Raw genomic sequence first — 18,834 nt, forward strand, 5'->3', positions numbered from 1 at the left:
AGCATCAAAATCTCAGGCCTAGTTTCACAATCTGTAAAATGGGATCAATACTAACCTGCTAACAAGGAGGCCAAGTATAGCACCCACCTAGGATAAGGACATTTCAGCCTTGGCCAGCCAGGCCTCATGCTTTGCTCAGACCGCTCTTCTCTTCCCTTGGTGATGGATGTACCTCCAACAAACTCAGCCTATGCTTCACACAGGGCCACTTTACAGGAGGACAGAGTAACAATGCCAGAAAGCTAAGAAGGCCTGAACATATCCTTGCCTTCCAAGTGGCTGAAATGTTTACCTATTGCCAAGGGGCCCTAAGGGAAATGGAACTTGAAAGAACCTGAACCCCGGAAATACCATTCTGTTCCTGGTCTCCAAGTGCCAGTCACCAGGAAGGGATGCTGGGGAAGCAGAGGTAGACTGAGCCACTGCTCTCCCTGGGTCCCCAGTCACAACAGTGGCCTGAGTGGAATGGCAGACTTTACCAAACCTAACTGCTAGGTCCAGTGTGTACTTGCCTTAGGCATTGATAAGCCTCATGCTTTCCCTAAGTGGCCTACATAGAGCACCAAGGATTCCAAAATTCCCCTCCCAGCAGCCCTTGCTGCCCAATTCCAGGGCCCTTACCTCTGTACAGAAGGGGGTAAGCTGTGGATGGACTACAGGCTGGACATACATGTGAAAGGTAGACTCAATCTCCATGGTCCGGCCATTTAGCTTCAGGATGGGGAACTCAATGATTTCCTGGAGTGCCAAAGATACAGAAAAGGAAAAATAAGTTACTGTAATCGACCATTTCCAACAATAGCTCCAAGTCAAAAAAGAATGAGTGTTTTGGGTTCATTAGCTCCTGCCAGGCCAAACCCAAAACTGAATGAGATAGTGCCAGCACAGTTACAATCCTAACCCTCCCACTGCTAATATCCTCATAGGTTCCAGGGACTGGACACAGCTCTCATCCCCATTGTTTCTAGAAACGAGAAGAAAGACAGGGGTGTCATCTTCCCCAGGTTCTCCAACTGGTTCTCCAGCAGAGGCTTGCTCACTTGAGCCCCTAAGAATAGGCCCTTCTTTCTCTTGCCCAGGCCCCTGTCCTGAAATGGATCTGATCTCCTGCCATATAGACAACCAGCTATCAGACGAGTGCATAGATCACCTTGTATGAAGTTTGAACCGAGCTGGTACGTTTCTTCACTAGTTCTTATTTAAAAAAAAAAAAAAAAAAGGTAAAAAATAAAGCCAAAGGGGATCCCAAATAGGAGGAGAAAAGTGAGTAAGAGTAATAGAAGCTAGCACCTCCCACCTTTCTTTCAGGCACTACACACTCCCCCTGCACCACCAGCCCAATCGCTTAGCCAGCCCTTCCCAGTCCACTGAAACATAATGGAAGAGAAGGAGGAGGAGTGACAATTTGTTTGGTGTCTCTAAGATTAATTTGTCTCCGCTATTTAATAGAGATGCACAGCACCAAGGTCCTGGTGTGCAAACAGGCTTGCAGAACGCTGGCTGTGCAGCACGCCTCATACATCGCTCCTGGGAAGGGAGGAACACACCAGAGTGGGGAGAGGCCAGGAGAGAGCATATGCATACCAGGGAGAAGAGGGAAAGCAAGGAGAGAGAATAAAAAAAATTATTGCTTTTTAATATTCAAAAACAGTTTGCAAAATTTAATCAAAGCAGAGGAAAAGCTAACATTTTTACCACTTTGACATTTTTATTAGCGCTTTCATAAATTTTTAAAACATGAATGGAATTAGTTTACAACACAAAAAAAAAACTGCCCTGAAAACATCTGGAGGAGACAAATAGGAAATAATAAAAAATAAATAAATAAAAGCAAATTTCTCTGCGTAAAATTAGCATGTGGAAAGGGCCTCCACTGCAGAAAAAGAAAGGGGGCTCTGCCCATTCAGTGGCCCCAATAGTCAGCTCCAGCAGCACCCCTTCCGCAGGTCCTTCATTCCCGAGAAGACTTTTTCAGTATCATTAAAATCACAGTAAACTGGTTCTCTCCAGAGACAGCCTGAAGAAGCAACACGAAACTGATGACACCTGACTGCACTTAGGAAATGAATGGGTAGGAAAACAGGAGAAATGATCAATCTCCTTGATGTCCCAGGAAAGCCAGGTATCCTCCCCCAAAAACATACCCACTAATGTTGGGCTTGTTTTTAAAGCATCTACTTCAATCCAACATAAAACAGCAGGACTGAAAACCAAATCAAGTCAGTCAGATTTCATGCCAGAGAGATTCAAAGATTCTGGTTGCCTTGTTTCCGTGGGCTGATCTCCAAAGATGAGGAAGCTGACAGGAGCTTATTCCCAGAGGTAAAAATGGCAAAATGGCTGCAAGGCTGAGGCAGAGGGGAGAGAGGGGAGGCCCAGGCTGCTGCTTAGACCAGGGTGATACCTCTCCTCCCAATGTGAAGAGAGGGGAACACTCATTCCCCAATTCCCTGGGCCTTCTGTTCCCCATGAACCATTACATACAGAGTAAATGGGGCTTTTGGTACTGAATAACAAAATTGAACACACACCAAAAAAATAGACATTGGTCTCCCTGCAAAATCAGGTATCCACGATTTCCAAGAGCCAACTCTGAGGTGTGGCCCGTGAGTCAGGCCTATCTTACTCCTGATTTTCTGATGTGTCCTTCCTCTCCCCCTAAATAGAAGAAACACTTTCCCAACAGAAAGAGCTCTATAGCCTGGTGAGTTTGGCTGCCCTGGTGTCTAAGGAAACAAATATAGCCAGCTCCTCACTAACAATGTTAGCTGGGCCCACAATGAAATTTAACCTGTGACACAACTGTACTTTTCATTTAAACTTTCATTTGGAGAGCAGCAGTGTTTGGAGACCTACAGTTTGTCCTGCTAATAAAGACAAGTGTTGGGACCTTTAAGGATGCCATTCATCTTTGGCTTTTTATTAAATTCAATTTTCTTAAGCCCATGATACATTATGAAATTAGGAGTTGACATTCCTCTGGAAATAAAAATATCTATCAAACATAAATAGAAAAAACCCTCTATTACCAAGAATTTATGGCTTAAAGTTGATCTCTTTCCACTTTTTAACAAGCACATGGTTTGTTTTAGATATCTGAAATGCTATTATAGATCTAGGATTTCATTAGTATTTATTATAAAATAGTATGTGCTTCAGCTTCCACGCTGACCAGCACCGAGTCAGCATCCCTAGCAGACTCCCTGGAAATTTGGCCTTTGGGTTTCCCCACTGCAGCGAATAACAGCAAATACTGCAGCTCAGTATTCAAACTTTCCTGATGCTAGCTTCCTCACCCATAGGGAAATGGGGCCAACTAAGTGCTGAAACTCAGTGCCATGCTCCCAGAGAGGAAGAACAAGCTAGACTCGGATCTATGCAAAAAAAAAAAAAAAAAGGAGGAGTGGGGTAGGCCCCTGAAATTCCTAGAGGGTCCAGACCCAAGGCCCAGGACATATCAGATTGGGCCTATTATAAACATATCTCTGATAATGCTAGCTCATCAGCCATGCCTTCTCCCCAAGATCAAGAAGAGGTGCTTTCAAGGGTCAGTCTCAAAACATGACTTTGTAGGGGCTGTTCCTCCACAACATGAGGAGCTGTTGTAACAATGAGCCTGCACATCGGCATATTCACTTGAGCCACTAAGGATGTAAAAGAGAAGCTTCTGGGAAAAGACTCTCTGAGAAGTCGGAGCAGCAAGGACCTCACTTACGTACTTCTTACCTTCCCATATTGCCCAGCAATCCCAGAACCTCAAAATACTGACCCAAACAGCCCAGTAACAGGAGAAGTGCCCCAATCTGTACCAAGCTGGCACAACTCTATAGCCAGGGCACCTGAAGCATGACAAACACTTTGATGATTTTTAGCTGATAATGATCAGAAATGGAACTCCAACACTACCGTCTGGTGGCATTAATTCCAACACAAAGATCTGTGACCATGTGCCCAAGTGCCAGCCTCTACGTCCAGTTGCTCAGATAATGAAACTGTTATTCCTGATCCTCACCTTTTCTCTCATTCAATTTCATCATTCCCCTAAGAAGAGGTTTATTTTAGAAACAGTTTAGTGTAAAAGTACCACCAGGAAGGAAGGAAGGGCCAGTTTGTATTTACCAGCCCTCTTTCCCTACCCTAATAATAGCTTTACAATTTTTTGCCTTTGTATGCCATTTGCATCCAATTAAACTACCTGAATGCAAATGGTATACAAAGGTATGCCTGATATTGTGTAGGATATCAGACAGGGGCTCAAGAAGGACTAGAGAAGATGTAGTCTCCACTCTGGAGAAGTGCATGGACTATGAGTGAAAAAGATAGGCAAACAAATAAAGAACAGTACACTGTGATAAATCTCTTAGTGGAGGGACATACACAGTGTTATGTTTTTCCATTTACAAAAGTGTGGTTTCACATATTCTTTTTCTTTTGAGACGGAGTTTCGCTCTTGTTCTCCAGGCTGAAGTGTGGCACGATCTCAGTTCACTGCAACTTGCACCTCGCAGGTTCAAGCGATTCTCCTGCCTTAGCCTCCTGAGTGGCTGGGATTACAGGAGTGCACCACCATGCCTGGCTAGCTTTGAATTTTTAGTAGAGATGGGGTTTCTCTATGTTGGTCAGGCTGGTCTTGAACTCCCGACCTCAGGTGATCTACCTGCCTTGGCCTCCCAAAGTGCTGGGATTACAATTGTGAGCCACTGCACCCAGCCTCACAGACATTTTCTTCCTTTACCCCACCCCCTTAATCCTGGAAGATAGGTCACATCATCATCACCATCACCATCACCATCATCAGGTCATAAATCAATACTATTAAGCATCTACTATTCACCAAGCAGGGACTGGCTGTAGACACAGAGATGAATACAATGAAAGGTGGCTGCTCTCTGTGAGATGCTCAAGTCTGGGCAAAGAGTGGAGAGGAGCTGGCCTCCAACGTTCTCCAAGACACATGGAAAATGCAATCATTTTATTCCTTCCATTTATTATTGTTTACTATGTGGCAGATACTGTGCTAACAGGAATGATTTCATTTAATCCTCCTAACTCATGAGGTGGGAATCATTGTCATCCCTTTTTCACAAATAAACTAAAGTCCAAGTTACTTGCTCACAGTTATACTCCTTGTGAGGGACAGAGCTGGGGCTCCAAAAGGGGAAAATGAGACTGAGACCTAAAAAGAGTAGGACTAGCACCTTTCAGAATCTGAAGGGTCAAGAAAGATCTGGTTCTCTTAGTCCAAAAGGCTATCCTGTAGGGAACTGAAGTCTACTATCTCCTAGAAAGAGAGGCTGCTCTCAAATTTTAAGAGCAATCAATGTGGAGTATCCAGGCAGAAAAGTTTTAGAGGTTTGCTACTGAAAGGCCTCCACCATGGCTTCATTAACACAGATGGCACAGATGGAATCAGGGAAGGCAGGAACCATGTACCCTCAGTGTGATCTCCAGTACCTAATTCCTATGCTGGCACACAAGCTTCACTCTCTCAACTTCTGCAGGGTAAACATACGAAAGGGTTGCTAAGTGGAGGAGACAAGCCAAGGGCCTGGCTGTACCAGAAGACACAGAATTCTCCACAGAATCAGAGAGGAGAAATGATCTGTCTGAGATGTCAAAGAAGGTTAGTGGTACAGCCAAGATTCAAACCAAGACATTTAACAGTTCGAAGCACTTTCTACTAGATCTACTCTCATCTCTAAGTGGTTTGCTCCCTCAACTACTACAAACCACCAAATCCCAGTCCTACCTAGGGTAATCAACTGTCTTGTTGACCAGAACCAAGGGTTTCCTGAAACATGGGACTTTCAATGCTAACACTGAGACATTACATTCAAAAAACTACCTACAGCACTGGGCTATCTGCCAACGGTGGATGAAAACTCGCCATAACTTAACAACTAAGAACAAAAGCCTCAAAATTTGGATTTTTCAAATATCCAAGGTTCCAATGTACCTACCGTCTCCCTCAATATTGTCCCTGCAAATCTTTTGTTTGTTTTTGAGGGGAGAGAAGACAGAAATAAAAAAGAAGCACCAAACAAATATTCATCTACCTTTTAAAGTGGGTTAGAGCAGAGGTTTTAAACCTAGCTGCTTTCTAACTGCTAGGCTAGGAACCCCCAGTGATTTCCTTCACAAACTGAGGACAAAACTTCAACAGCATAGCATTTCAAACGAAATTTCACTCAAGTGTCTGCAGCAACAAAAATATATTTGAAGACAGAACAACAACAACAAGAGGATTTAAGCAGAAGGGACTTAGGTTAGACCGTTGGAATTCATCAATATGGGACAGAGGGTTTACAAATTCTTTTTATTGTTTTTTGAGATAGCGTCTCCCTCTGTTGTCCAGGCTGGAGTGCGGTGGCACAGTCTCGGCTCACTGCAACCTCCACCTCCCAGGTTCAAGAGGTTCTCATGCCTCGGCCTCCCAAGTAGCTGGGATTACCACATCCAGCTAATTTTTGTGTTTTTACTAAAGATGGGGTTTTGCCATGTTGACCAGGCTGGTCTCAAACTCCTGGCCTCAAGAGATCCAACCGCCCTGACCTCCCAAAGTGCTGGGATTACAGGACAGAGCCACTGCGCCTGGCCCACAGGGTTTAATGGTGTAGCTTTCTAACCCCTTTTTCATAAGCATAGATTCTCCTCTGCCTGAGCTGAGTTTCTATGTCCTATCTGAAATAAAGGAATAAGCAGATCATTTTTCATGGCTTTCCTCTCTCAATCTAGGAAGAAGGAGCTGGCTTTCCTTCATAACAACTAATCTATTCCTTCAACCCTCTGAAGAAAAATCCAAAAAGTGTGTGTCCCTGCACTAAAAGATTTGATAAAATCTAAAAGCAACACATACCACAAGGTAGAAAATGCAGTCCCTGGCAACATGTGGGTTTTACCCAAATATTTAGTTTTGAATAAAAGTCTCATGCAAAGATGGGCCCTTTCTCCAAGGATCAAGAAGCCTCCTGGCCAGAGGGAAGAGGGGAAGTTGGATGGGAGAAGTGAGGACTACACTGGGCAATGGGGTATGGTTTGCTTAACAGTTTCTCCCTTGGGGGAAAAAAAAGACATTTTATGCACAAGGAGCTTATTTCTTAAACAAACACTCGTGGTTTTGATTTACACCACGGTCTGCTCCTAAATAATTTATGGCGGGTTAAATTTATTGCCAAGCCCTGGCTGGCTGCAAATTCAAATTGCCAAATAATTAGATTTTAGGGCAAAGCTTATAAATTACCCGTCGATTTGTCCGGACTTGTTTGTCAGTTGCTTTGTGCTTCAGGTCATCTTTGGCATTTGGCTGTTTGGGTTTTAATTGCTGATTTACACTTTGACAGATGAGAGCTGATGCTCGAAGTTTCAGGACAAGGAAGGGTAAAAAATTGGAGCTTTAAAAGGCTGATTTTTCACCTACATGTCCCCCTCTACCCATCTCCATAGACCCCAAAGCAATAAAAATGTAGAAAACAGGCTGAAAATAGACACCACTATTCTTTATTCAAAGGGGGTATAGGCTCAGAGTGAATTATAATTTACTTTTATTCAAATCTGAATTTTTTCAAACAAACATAATACCAATAAATGAAGGAGACCAAGTCTTAGAAGCCACATCCTCACCCGAGGTATGTACACTTGTGTCTACCTCTATATGCACATGACTTAGAAACAGTTGCAGTTCAAACATTTTTACATACTCAATTGTAAATAACTTCAGATATTAGTGGCCTCTGTGAAGATGACCCTTCAGGGCACCAAACAACCAAATGATTTCTTTGTAGCTACCTGTATACATACATTTGTCATGAAATTAATTTAAACAAATCTCAGGTTATGTACTAGAGATGTCCCCTGAAGGCATCACTAAGGAAGGGCCTGGAAGAGGAAGGGTGCCAAGCCCAAAAAAATCTCTCTGGATGGTACCTTGGCTCTATTAATATGTTGATAAGAGGTCCTGAAGGTTCTCTCTGTGCTTCCAGAGAAGAGGGGCCTGCCTCCCAGTCACCTGCTGTTCTCCAACAGCTTACGATGAGGTTGTGGATCAGAATAATACTAGCACTAATTCTACTAATAAGAGCTAATACCTATAGCCATCACATATCAAGCACTGTTTTGATCACTTAATATGTTAATTCAGTTTATTCTCCTATCAGTCCTATAAGACTGGTACTATTATTAACCCCACGTTGCCAATAAGGCAACTGAGACAAAAAGAGTACAAGTAACTTGACCAAGGTCATACTACCAGTAGGTAGTCGAGATTCAAATCGAGACAGTCCAGTTTTGGAGTCTATGCTTTTTACCACTCCGCTCTACTGATTCTCATCAGAACTGCCTCTACCTCAGCTCCCCTCACTTTGCAGGTCCGGAGTCCACATTCTGGGACTTGAGCACATGCAGCCAAGGCCTGTTCCATCAATCACCCAATAAAGTGGAGGAAAAGCAAGTGTCTTGCTCAGGATCACAAGATGAATCAGAGGCTTGGTCAGGCAAAGACCAGTTTTCAAAAAAATCTGAATATTGCCCTAAAGATACACTAGCTGGGGGTGAAGAAATGGTGGTAACAGGTGATCAAGACAAGACCAGGCCCACTCAAGCAGACTGAGAATTCTGGTCAGACAACTTGGCCAGGAGCCCAGGGAAGCTGGCTGGGCTACAGGAGGGCTTGCTCAGTAATCCTCATCCACAGCCCCAGGGACTGCTCCTCTCTTCACAGAACACTGCATGCCCATGGGGTGGTTCATAGATTCCCTGTTCTCTGCCCACAAGTGATGGCCAGCAGCCAGGAAGGTAAACAATTGTGCTGGCATGACAATAGATTTTTAAAAATTCACTGACTAGTAAGCAAGTAATACACAGACTGATATACCCCCACAATGCAGTGAACACATTTCTCACACACTGTCCCATATGATCACACATCTCTGTAAGCAGGCAGGAATTACTCCCCCGTTTTACAGATGAGAAAGCTAAGAGGGTCAGCTGTTGTCAAACCACAGTTCCTCACAGGCAGCATCCCATCACTTGGGAATTTGTTAGAAATGCACATTTCTGGCCTCCACCCTAGCCTTTCAGAATCAGAAGCCCTAGGAGTGGGGCCGGCAACCTTGGTTTTAACAGCCCTCCTCCAGATGACTCTGATGCTCACTGAAGTATGAAGTTTAAGAACCACTGGTCCAGACTACAGCAATGTTTCTCAGACTTCCAATGACCTGAGGAATGTGTCGGATTGTAGATTCTATTTTGGCTCTGGAGTGGGCGTGCCTGATATTCTGCATTTCTAACAAGCTCCCAGGTGATGAGGATGCTGCTGGTTCTCAGATCACAATTTAAATAGTAAAGGTGTAGTCTTGAACATCTATGTGACTAACTCCTTACTGCTGAGGTACTGACCAAGTGAGAATCAGAGCCCAAAGCACTCAGCTCCCCTCTCAGAGCAAACCCTTACTCAGCTCACTTTTAAGCACCCGAGTCAAGCCCACTAAGTCTGCTAACCATCCCTAGCTCTTGCTGCCAGACATTTCATCCTCCTTGCTGCCAAGAGCTAGGGCAGCAAAACAGGCCTGTCACATCCCAGAACTTCATAGAGTAGACTGGCACATCTCTGTCAGGGAGCTAGCAAAAAGTCTTCTTGTCATGGCAGTGCCTGCTTCCTTTAGGAATACTGTCAAGACCAGGGCATCAGCTACCCCCAGAGTGCTCAGCACATTATTATCTCAGCACTCTAGAAAAACACCTTCCTATGACCAGGTGAGAAGACTGCTCGTTACAGACACAAGCCAGAAGCTTATCTGGTCTATCGAACTGCCTCTAGTCCTGAGAAAGACCTCTCTAACTCTGGCTTCAAACTTGAAGCAGGATCATAAAATTCCTGCATATCCTAAGGCACCAACTTGGGGATTCCTTGCCAACGTCACCAGCCACCACATTCAACACCATCAACCATGGACTTCCTTTCCGGTCTGCCCCTGGCATTGTTTCTCTGGTCATATTACCTTTCCAGGGAAAGTAGACCTGACCAAAATGCCATGTTTCAACCCATTCATCAGCCCAACCTCCCCATCTGTAACTAACAATCCCTTTCAGTTGATCAGTTGGCCTTTTAAATGCTGCTAGTGCTGTGAACAATGCAGACATAGTCCCTAGACTCCATTTCCAGACAATGCAATCTCAAATCATGGCTCTCAGTTTTATCACCCTTTTAGAGACCAAGGTTCCAAGCTTTCTAGCCAGTTATCATCCTATCTACCTAACCATCACTACCTACCTCCCCTAGGCCAATAGCCAAACAATGCATCAAATAGATCCTAGAGGAGTAACTACCCACATTACCACTAAAGAACTCAACTATAACAGCTCCGCCTATGTTCTCCCTGATAATGGATCTTCCACTCAGAGTGCCCCATTTACAACTACAGATTCCATGTGCCACTCCTTAACAAACCTCTTAATACCACTGACTCCTCAGTAGCCCACTAGTATCCAAAAGAGTTATGAGCTACATAAGAACATGGTCCTCAAGCTTGTTTCTTTCCCAGCACACCTAACGGTTACAACATATAACTTCTCTCCATTCTCACCATCACCAACCAACTTACATCCTAGTCCAATCCACTAGCATCTCTCTCAAGTACTGCATCCGTACCAGTCTCCCAACACACATTTTTAACCTTTTGGAACAACTTCCTTTCCATTCCCATGAACTCTGGCTTACAATATACAAAATGTGTTCACTGCATCTATTTGTTTCTTCTTTTCCACTCAGTAGCACATTCAAATTTCCTTTTCTGGCTCCCCAGCTGTACCCCCATCATAGAGTATGAACACTCCTTTACTTTCAACAACATGGGCATCTCCAAGTAAGTGCTTCTGCCAGCACCTAACCCTCAGATCAGCCCTTGGCTGGAATGGCCTTCCAGGACTAGAAACTGATCACAGCACTTCAACAGAAGCAGAGCCACCTGTGTATCAGATCTGTTTTGCTGCTCACAGACCTTCCAGATCTCCTTACTAGCCAACTACACAGAGGAACAGGACCAAAACAGCAGCCTATCCCAATGCACCCCTACATCCAAATAAAAGCTGCCCTGATATTTGTCTCTCCCTCCAGATTTCTCCTTTCTGATTTACCTCCTTTTTAACACCTAACAGGGTTTTGTCCATGGTAGCATCAATACATATAAACACCCTTCTGCCTAAGCCAGCCTGTTCACCCTTCTGCTGCAGACCTGACAGCCTTGAGGGGGCTGGTGTTAACGTGGGTACACTCTTATTTCAGGCTTTTAGGCTATAGCTCAATTTTTACAGCCAGAGCTCAAAACTCATCACATAAATGTAAGGCTGTGGGGTTTTTTTAAGTAGTGTGAACACCCAGGGTAAGAGGATAAAAAATAATCATCCCAATGGCATCTTAATCAAAATGATGCAAGATCCTTTTCTCCCACTAAGACACAGAGATGGAGAAAAGGTCTCCTGATATCTGTTTCCTCATGACAAACAATGGAAATCAGTCTACAAAAGAAATGTAACCAAGAGGGGAGAAGAAAAGCAAGGCAGGAAGGAGGAGGGAGAAGTGAAGTCTATGGACTTAACCTAAACACTCCTTTGGATTTCACTTTCCCCACTGCTCCTGCTTTCCAACCTGCTGGCTTGCTTTCTGTGGCTGTACCTGTTGCCAATGCTCAGAGGAAGCTCAGCCTCCACCCCCATGCCCTCCAGTCCCTTCTGCTCCCACCAATCTCCACATTACCCAGACCCTTCTGCCTCTTCATCAGTCATTCCTTCCACACTAATCTCAATGATAGCCAGCTGTTTATCTCTTTGAAGGGTCTAAACCTCTCTGGTTTGAAGGTGGGTCCTAGCAGATCCAAATCCAAATTCCCCCCTTTTTTTTTTAAGCAGGAAGAAGATGAAGGGGAGCGTCATACCATTCTCCAGCCTTTGACTCTCCCTAGAGTCCCAGCAGCCCACCCAAATGCTATGCTGAGGTATCAGATTAGCCTCCCTGGCAATGCCTCAAAGCCTTAGCTCACACCATTTCCACTTTTGCCCTCACCCTTTGACCCACACTTTGTTGGGTAAAATGCTCTTAAGCCTCTTCTAGCCTTTGTACTTCCACTTACAGCATTCCAATAAGACCTTCTAGCTCGAATGTGAGAAATGGGTAAAACTGATATAGATAATCCAACTAACTGAACAGTGAAATAGTTGCCAGGTTCAAAGTCTTTATTCCCCTTCTATCTCATTTTCAACATTTCCACAAACAACCCTGCAATCAAGGTCAGTTTTTTCAGATGTAGGCCATTTCATCTGGCTCACTCTGTGAACCCCTTCTCTTACTGCTATAATACTTCTGAATGGCCTCAGGCCCACTTGGCTCTCTCTGGTCTCCTGAATGTCTTATAACATGAAAATATGCAGCCCTCCCCCATACTGTGAGCAGGGTTGATCGTTCCCATCCTTTGTGCACCCCCCATACCAAGTACTTACCCGTGTCATGGTGGTTATCACACGGCCAAATGGTTGTTACACGTATGTATGCCCTCCTTGACTATGAGCTCCCTGAGGGTAGGGACCATTCCTTACTTCACTTTATACCCCCAACATCTAACACAGAGCTTTAAGTTACAATCCAAAGAGTAAAAAGAAGCCTTTTCATTGACTCTAAGGTGGTTATAATGAGATCTTCCCCATTTCTTTGCTGACTTAGTTGGTTTTGTCATGTCCAACACAAACTTTAAAAGGCAGCTCAGTGTCACTGTTATTTTACAGTCCCTGATTTCACTCACCATTTATCAATGGCCCTATTCTTTAGAGCTCTTCCCCACCACCAACCTTAGCCCAGTGCCTAAAAAAAAATCTGCATTCCAACAGCTGTCTCAGCCCTGGGGAGGCCACCAGGATAATAAGAGGCTAGGGGGGATGTTTTTCTGATTTGCACTAAATTATGTGGTGATTCTGTTACCAGTGACCAGTGCTCCCCAAGGAAAGTTCCTGACCCCACCCCCAGGCAACTCCACAGCCTACTACACACCGTGGCAGCTTAAAGGTATAAGCCCTGGGGAAGGTGGAGAAGCACTCTAAATAGAGCAAATAAACCCCTTCGATCCTGCCTCTGCTATGCCAAACACACAAGGCAGCGCCACCATGCATCAGTGCTCCATTCTCCGAGATGTATATTTTACTTCTGCATTGCTATGTCTGCTCCAAATAAAGACAGGCCCTTCGGTTTTCATGTGAAGTTGCAATACGGCCAAGACTCGGACACAGCAAACGTTTGTTCCCATTCTGAGAGCACTAGTGAGGAGCCATAGTGGTAGCCAGGGGGAGACCCATACTTATGAGGGACCATCAAGAAACAGCAGCCTGTGGAGGAAGATGGCTTTGGGAGGAGGAGGGGCAAGTACCACATTTATGGAGGCAGGGACAAAAAAGACAAAGGGGACTAGTGGGCCACCCCATTCCTACAACCATCACTGGCCATCAATAGAGGAATTCGTTTATAGTGACCCTGAAAGAAGAGATGTGTTAAAGTAGAGATGTAACTAAAAAGAAAGGCAATAATTGCTCTGATGGGCAGGGGAAAAATTATTCCAGGAGTTGGGAGCCTGCGCAAGAACACTTATAGCTCACACAGTCATCATAACTCAGCCCCTCAAGCATTTTGTGCTCTGCTTATGGTGTTAACTTTAATGTCTTAACATATAACACCATCTACACTAACACAAAATACTACACACGCCAGATGAGGCTGAGTTATAGTTGCTGTGGGAAGCATAAGTTTGAATTTCCTGATTTTGGTGCATTTAATCTCAACCATAATGTAACATTAACGTCGGTTTTGCATTTCATTTCCCAGTTTAGAAGAATAGCATCAGCGCCTTCGCTGTCTGTACAGAAAAAAGTGCATGCTGACTGGGGCCACAGGCAGAGGGATCACAATCTAAGGATTAGGCTCTCCAGGGAAAAAGCCTGTGCCCCACCTTTCCCCCTTGGAGGAGCTGCAACCAGGACAAGAGAATGGGAAGAGAAGGGTGGGTTCCTTCTCCAGGGAATTGCTTCTCTGTTCACTTAGTCATGGCAGAAACCAAGAACGGAGATAAGGAAAGAAGCTAAATGTGGTGCAAAGAACAACGTGTGGGGCAGGGTGGGGAGGCTGCATGAGAGGTTAAGAGGATTCCTGCCTTTCAGCCTTGAAGAAGGAGAAAGGAATCAATACAGTTTGCTTTATACGGATCTTAACCAATTTCCTTTAAAGTTTTCCAAAATGTCTCTTCCACAAAAGAATAGTAACAATGTGGCAGCTCTAGGTCACACTAAAACCCTCCAAATGCCTCTCATCTATATCAGCCCTTCTCTGTCACCATTAACCCTCCCCACCTACCATTCAAAAATAACCCAGCATCTGGACAATCCTCTAGAAATGAGAAACTCCTTTACTTATAGTTCTAACTCAAAATGCAGATTGACTCTGTTCAAGGTTTCCGTAAAAAGAAAAAAAAAATGCCTCTGTGGACAAAGACCAAACACTAGAAACCTCATCCCCAAAGGTCATTTTTCTCCAAAATTATGGGCACTTGAATACAGATGAGAAGGCAAACAGTCAGTAGGGTTGCTGCAGAGCAGAGAGAAAAAGACTACCCAGAAGCCAGAGCACTCGGGGAGGAATGTGGGCAGCTGCCAGGATGGCAGCACCTCAGATGGGGAGAGCTGGGCCGCCCCCTCCCTCCCTGGCCATCCAGACAGCTGAGGTTACCTCCTCCTCCCAACGTGCTGTGGCCTATACCTCATTTTCCTCACTTACATTTGCTTTGGTCTCTTCTGAACACTGAGGTGGTGAGAGAACTTGCCCCAAGGTTAAAGATGCACAATTAAAGATCCCACCAAAGCTTTCAGGCTGCTCTCTGGGCCTCAGGGTCACAACAACCATCATTCGGTGCACATCCACACCAAAATGAGCAATGTGAACTCCTGCTAGTGAGGACAAAGGAGGCACAATTCTCCTAAACCAGATAAAAATCTACTTCTATGTTAGGAAACAATTCCTAAAACAAGAAAGGAGCTGCATTCCTAAAATTTAGGCCCTCTAAAACATTTTAAATCATCTAAATTAACATTTAAGTGAAAAAATGTTTTCAAATGAAAAACAGTCTCCTATTCAACCAATACCTATCATGCTAATCTGAATCAAAACATGTAATACAAATGAGTGCAAAAACCAGAACACCAAAGCCTATTACTGGCAAGCCAACCACTCCAGTTTCACCTAGCTGAACAAAGTACAAAAATAAACAGCAAAACTGATGACAAATGGAAAATACCATGTTTTACCATGTTTATAACCAATACTGTTACTCACCCAAGTACAAAAGAGCTTACACCTGTTAGTTTTTCATGATGGCATTCCTTTAGGATAGTACCAGTAAGCTGACTCAGCTCACTCAGGGACTTCTGAAAATCAAAGACAGATAAAAGAGCCCCACATTAAGCCTCCAAATAGGTCATGGCCCAAAACTGTTTCTGCCTCTTATACACTCAAGCGGTATGACACACTCTCATAAAAACAAGTGTACCATGCAGGGTCTTGAGTATTAAAAGTTCCTGCTGGCTGTGGTGGCTCACACCTGTAATCAAAGTACTGTGGGAGCCAAGGCAGAAGTATCACTTGAACCCAGGAGTTTGAAACTAGCCTGGGCAACATAGCAAAACTCCAACATTACAAAAAATAAACAGAAAATTAGCCAGGCATGATGGAGCATACTGATAGTCCAAACTACTTGGTAGGCTAAGACGGGAGGGTCATTTGAGCCCAGGAGGTTGAGGCTCAAGGTTGAGGCTGCAGTGAGCCGTGATCATGCCACTGCACTCCAGCCTGGGCAACAGAACAAGACCCTGTCTCCAGCCCTACTCCCAGGAGGCATGCAGATCTTACTCATAAAGAATCAAAGAATCTCTGTCAAATGGACAGCCATCAAGCCGTTCTGAGACAGCACCAAGGAAGGCTGATTTAAGGTATATACCTTATTCCAGTCCTTTTGCTGTCTCTTCTGGCAGTTCATTCTCATCCCAAATCTCAACCTTTCCTGCTTCCATTTAAACTTCTTTCTTTTTTGTCCTTATTAAAATCAAGAGCAAGTTGTTATCATATTCCTTGGAATACCTACTCTTCACATGATGAATTTATTTAGTCTGGACAAGAAATCATCACCAAAACTATATTCAGTTTCCTTTCTAAGTTCTATTTTTGAGCCTCTAATGATTTTTGGTGTTATCCTGAGCTTTTCCAATTTCTCCACTTCCCTGGTTGACCAGAAGACCTCAACAGCACAGAGGCTCTAATGAGAACCTGACCCATGTTGATCTCAATGGAAGGATACCATTCTATCTAGGACTGAGAACTTTTCCAAACCGTCTTTTTGGCTTTCTTTGAATCCCATCAGGATCCTGCTACCTGCAAACCTTAAAAAAAGCTCTCCCATAAAAAAAGGAGATTTTTAAGTTGCTACTAACAAGTCTCAATCTGCCATCCCTTTCCTGAAGGTGGTCTGATGGGTAGTTCAACACAGATGTCTGGCCCCAAACTCACCTTTCCAACTGTTGATCACAGCATTGTAGAGGTTTAATGAAGTCAAGATGCATTACATTTATCACTTGCCCTAGATCCACTCAAATCCATCACTATGTCACGGCAAGAAGTTAGATTGATCTGACAGGATTTGCTCTTCTTCACAAACCCATGTAAGTTATTACTCAGTGCCCCACACTCTTCTAGCTGTTTGCTGATTGATTATCTGACGATCAGGTCAAGTATCTTTTCTGGAATCACAGTAAACTAACGGGTCTATAATTTCCAAGATCATTCGTATTCCCCTTTTAAAGATAAGCAAGACAGCAAATGCTTCTTCCTGAGTTCTCTAAAGCAACAGCTAATGCTTTGCTAATAATGAACCAGGGCAGCCAATTCCTTAAATGCCCTTGGAATCACATCATCAGGGTTCATTGATTTTGGAGATAATCTTTAATCAGGCCCAGATCCTGGTAAACAATGTGAAGCCCTAACTCAGCCTGGGTCTGGAAGGTCTTGGTGCCTAAGTCTGGGAAGGAAGTTGGTGACACAAGCTGTTTAAATCTGTACTGCATGTCTTCAGCATTGTGATAAATAAATAAATAAGCAAAAATAATGCCCTTGAAAGAGAGATGAAAGGTGACATTGACAGACCAAATTGAGACATGATTCAGGCTTCACCTTCAGGAATATTGGCAGGACCCTCTGCAGGACAAGAAAACAGAGCTACATAATTATCTGAGCTTATAATCTAACTGAAAAGGTAAGAAAATACACATACATAAGCATATGCCAGAAAGCACTAAATGCCATAATGGAGGTGCCAAGCAATTATGAGTGATCAGAAGAGGGATGAATCATACGTGACAGAGATGTGTTAGATTTCAGTCTCATGTCCCACTAGGGCTTACTCAGTGACTGAAACCTATACCACTGAGTAGAAGAAATAAATATGACATATTAAGATTCGGATCCTTGATTCCCAACCTGGGAAGGTTGGGAATCTACATAACCAAATCTAACCATCTATGTAACCAAAATTCCCACAACATACCACCCAGCTACCCCTACCACACCAGAGAAACTCCAGTAATTTGGAGAGGCAGGGAAGAAGACTCTACAGTACAGGCAGGAGCTAGAGGCAGAGGAAGTAAGTGTGGCTTGAGCAGCTCCCAAGCTGCATTCCCTTTCACCCAAGGGACTTTTCTTTAGGATATTCTCTTTATCCAGCTCCTGTGTTCCCAGCCCTCAGTAGGCTTCATTCCAATGCCCCAAAGGCAAATCAACGTTTTAAGGGAGTACGGGAAAGAGGAGAGGAGAAAGGGAAAACTAAAGAGGTTGTGGTATCTGGCTTATGTAAAATAATCTACCATTCTAAAGACGGAAAAACCAACCACAACAAACGAACCTGTTTATCTTTGAATGGACCACACTCCGCCCTACCTCCCAAGTGCCCAATGCTGAGGTCCCCTTCCTTCCCTCCTCCTTACTATTGAAAGCTGTTCCCAGAGTAACATGTGTTATGTATCCCAAAATCACACACTCTATAACCTAACCCTGTAGGGAAGAGTTACAATCCTAGAGCCAGACATATTCCATGTATCAACACTACAACGAACTGCCACATCAGCAACCCCCTACATTATTCCCCCAAAGCAAACACCACATATTTCAATATTACCTGCAGCTAATCCAAGCTTCCTAGTAGCATTATCTTAAAAGGTAAAAGGTCTCTGAACACAGCTGGTGACTAATGAAAAAAAGCAAGCGAAGAAATTGTCCTTTCCAACAGACCAACAATGGTACTTGGTCAGGTTATCTAATGCTGCATAACAAATCATCCGAAAACTTGTGGCTTAAAACATCAATAATCATTTGTTATCCCTCACAGTTCCTGTGAGTCACAAATTTGAGAGTGGCTCAGCTGGCTAGTCTGGCCCAAAGTCTCTCCTAAGGTTGAGGTCACATGTCCACTGGGGCTGCAGTCATCTGAAGGCCTGACCAGGGCTAGCAGATTCACTTCTACAGATTCACTTCTAAGATAGCTCATTCTCATGACTGGCAAGTTGGGCACTGGATTTTGGCTAAGAGCCTCAGTTCCTACACACATGTACCTCTTCTATTACTTACACAGGGATATCTTTGATTCAGAGCGGGAGGGGAACTACCAAGGGTGTGAATACCAGGAGATAAGCATCACTGAGGTCATCCTGGAGGCTGGCTACCACAGTACTCCTTAAAGGAACAAGTGGCAGTAGCAGGAAAATAGA

The 18,834-nt window shown here is 44.0% G+C and overlaps 1 protein-coding gene across 9 annotated transcripts in view; it reads right to left on the minus strand.

Annotated features, from left to right (window-relative positions):
* The window catches only part of ERI3 (ERI1 exoribonuclease family member 3), a 134,390-nt gene that overhangs the window by 97,959 nt on the left and 17,597 nt on the right, over positions 1-18,834 (minus strand). For 7 of the 9 annotated variants that reach the window (XM_021673339.2, XM_012434661.2, XM_012434658.2 and 4 more), the window contains one exon: positions 622-738. In XM_021673339.2, the coding sequence (XP_021529014.1) occupies positions 622-738 (117 nt within the window). Of the gene's footprint in view, positions 1-621; positions 739-15,358; positions 15,451-16,585; positions 16,930-18,834 lie in introns of those variants that run through there. The other 2 variants (XM_012434660.2, XM_012434662.2) reach the window with 2 other exon arrangements.

The sequence above is a fragment of the Aotus nancymaae genome, unplaced genomic scaffold (assembly GCF_030222135.1).
Source record: "Aotus nancymaae isolate 86718 unplaced genomic scaffold, 86718_ANA_hifiasm-v0.15.2.pri h1tg000007l, whole genome shotgun sequence".
In the NCBI taxonomy this organism is placed as follows: Eukaryota; Metazoa; Chordata; class Mammalia; order Primates; family Aotidae; genus Aotus; species Aotus nancymaae.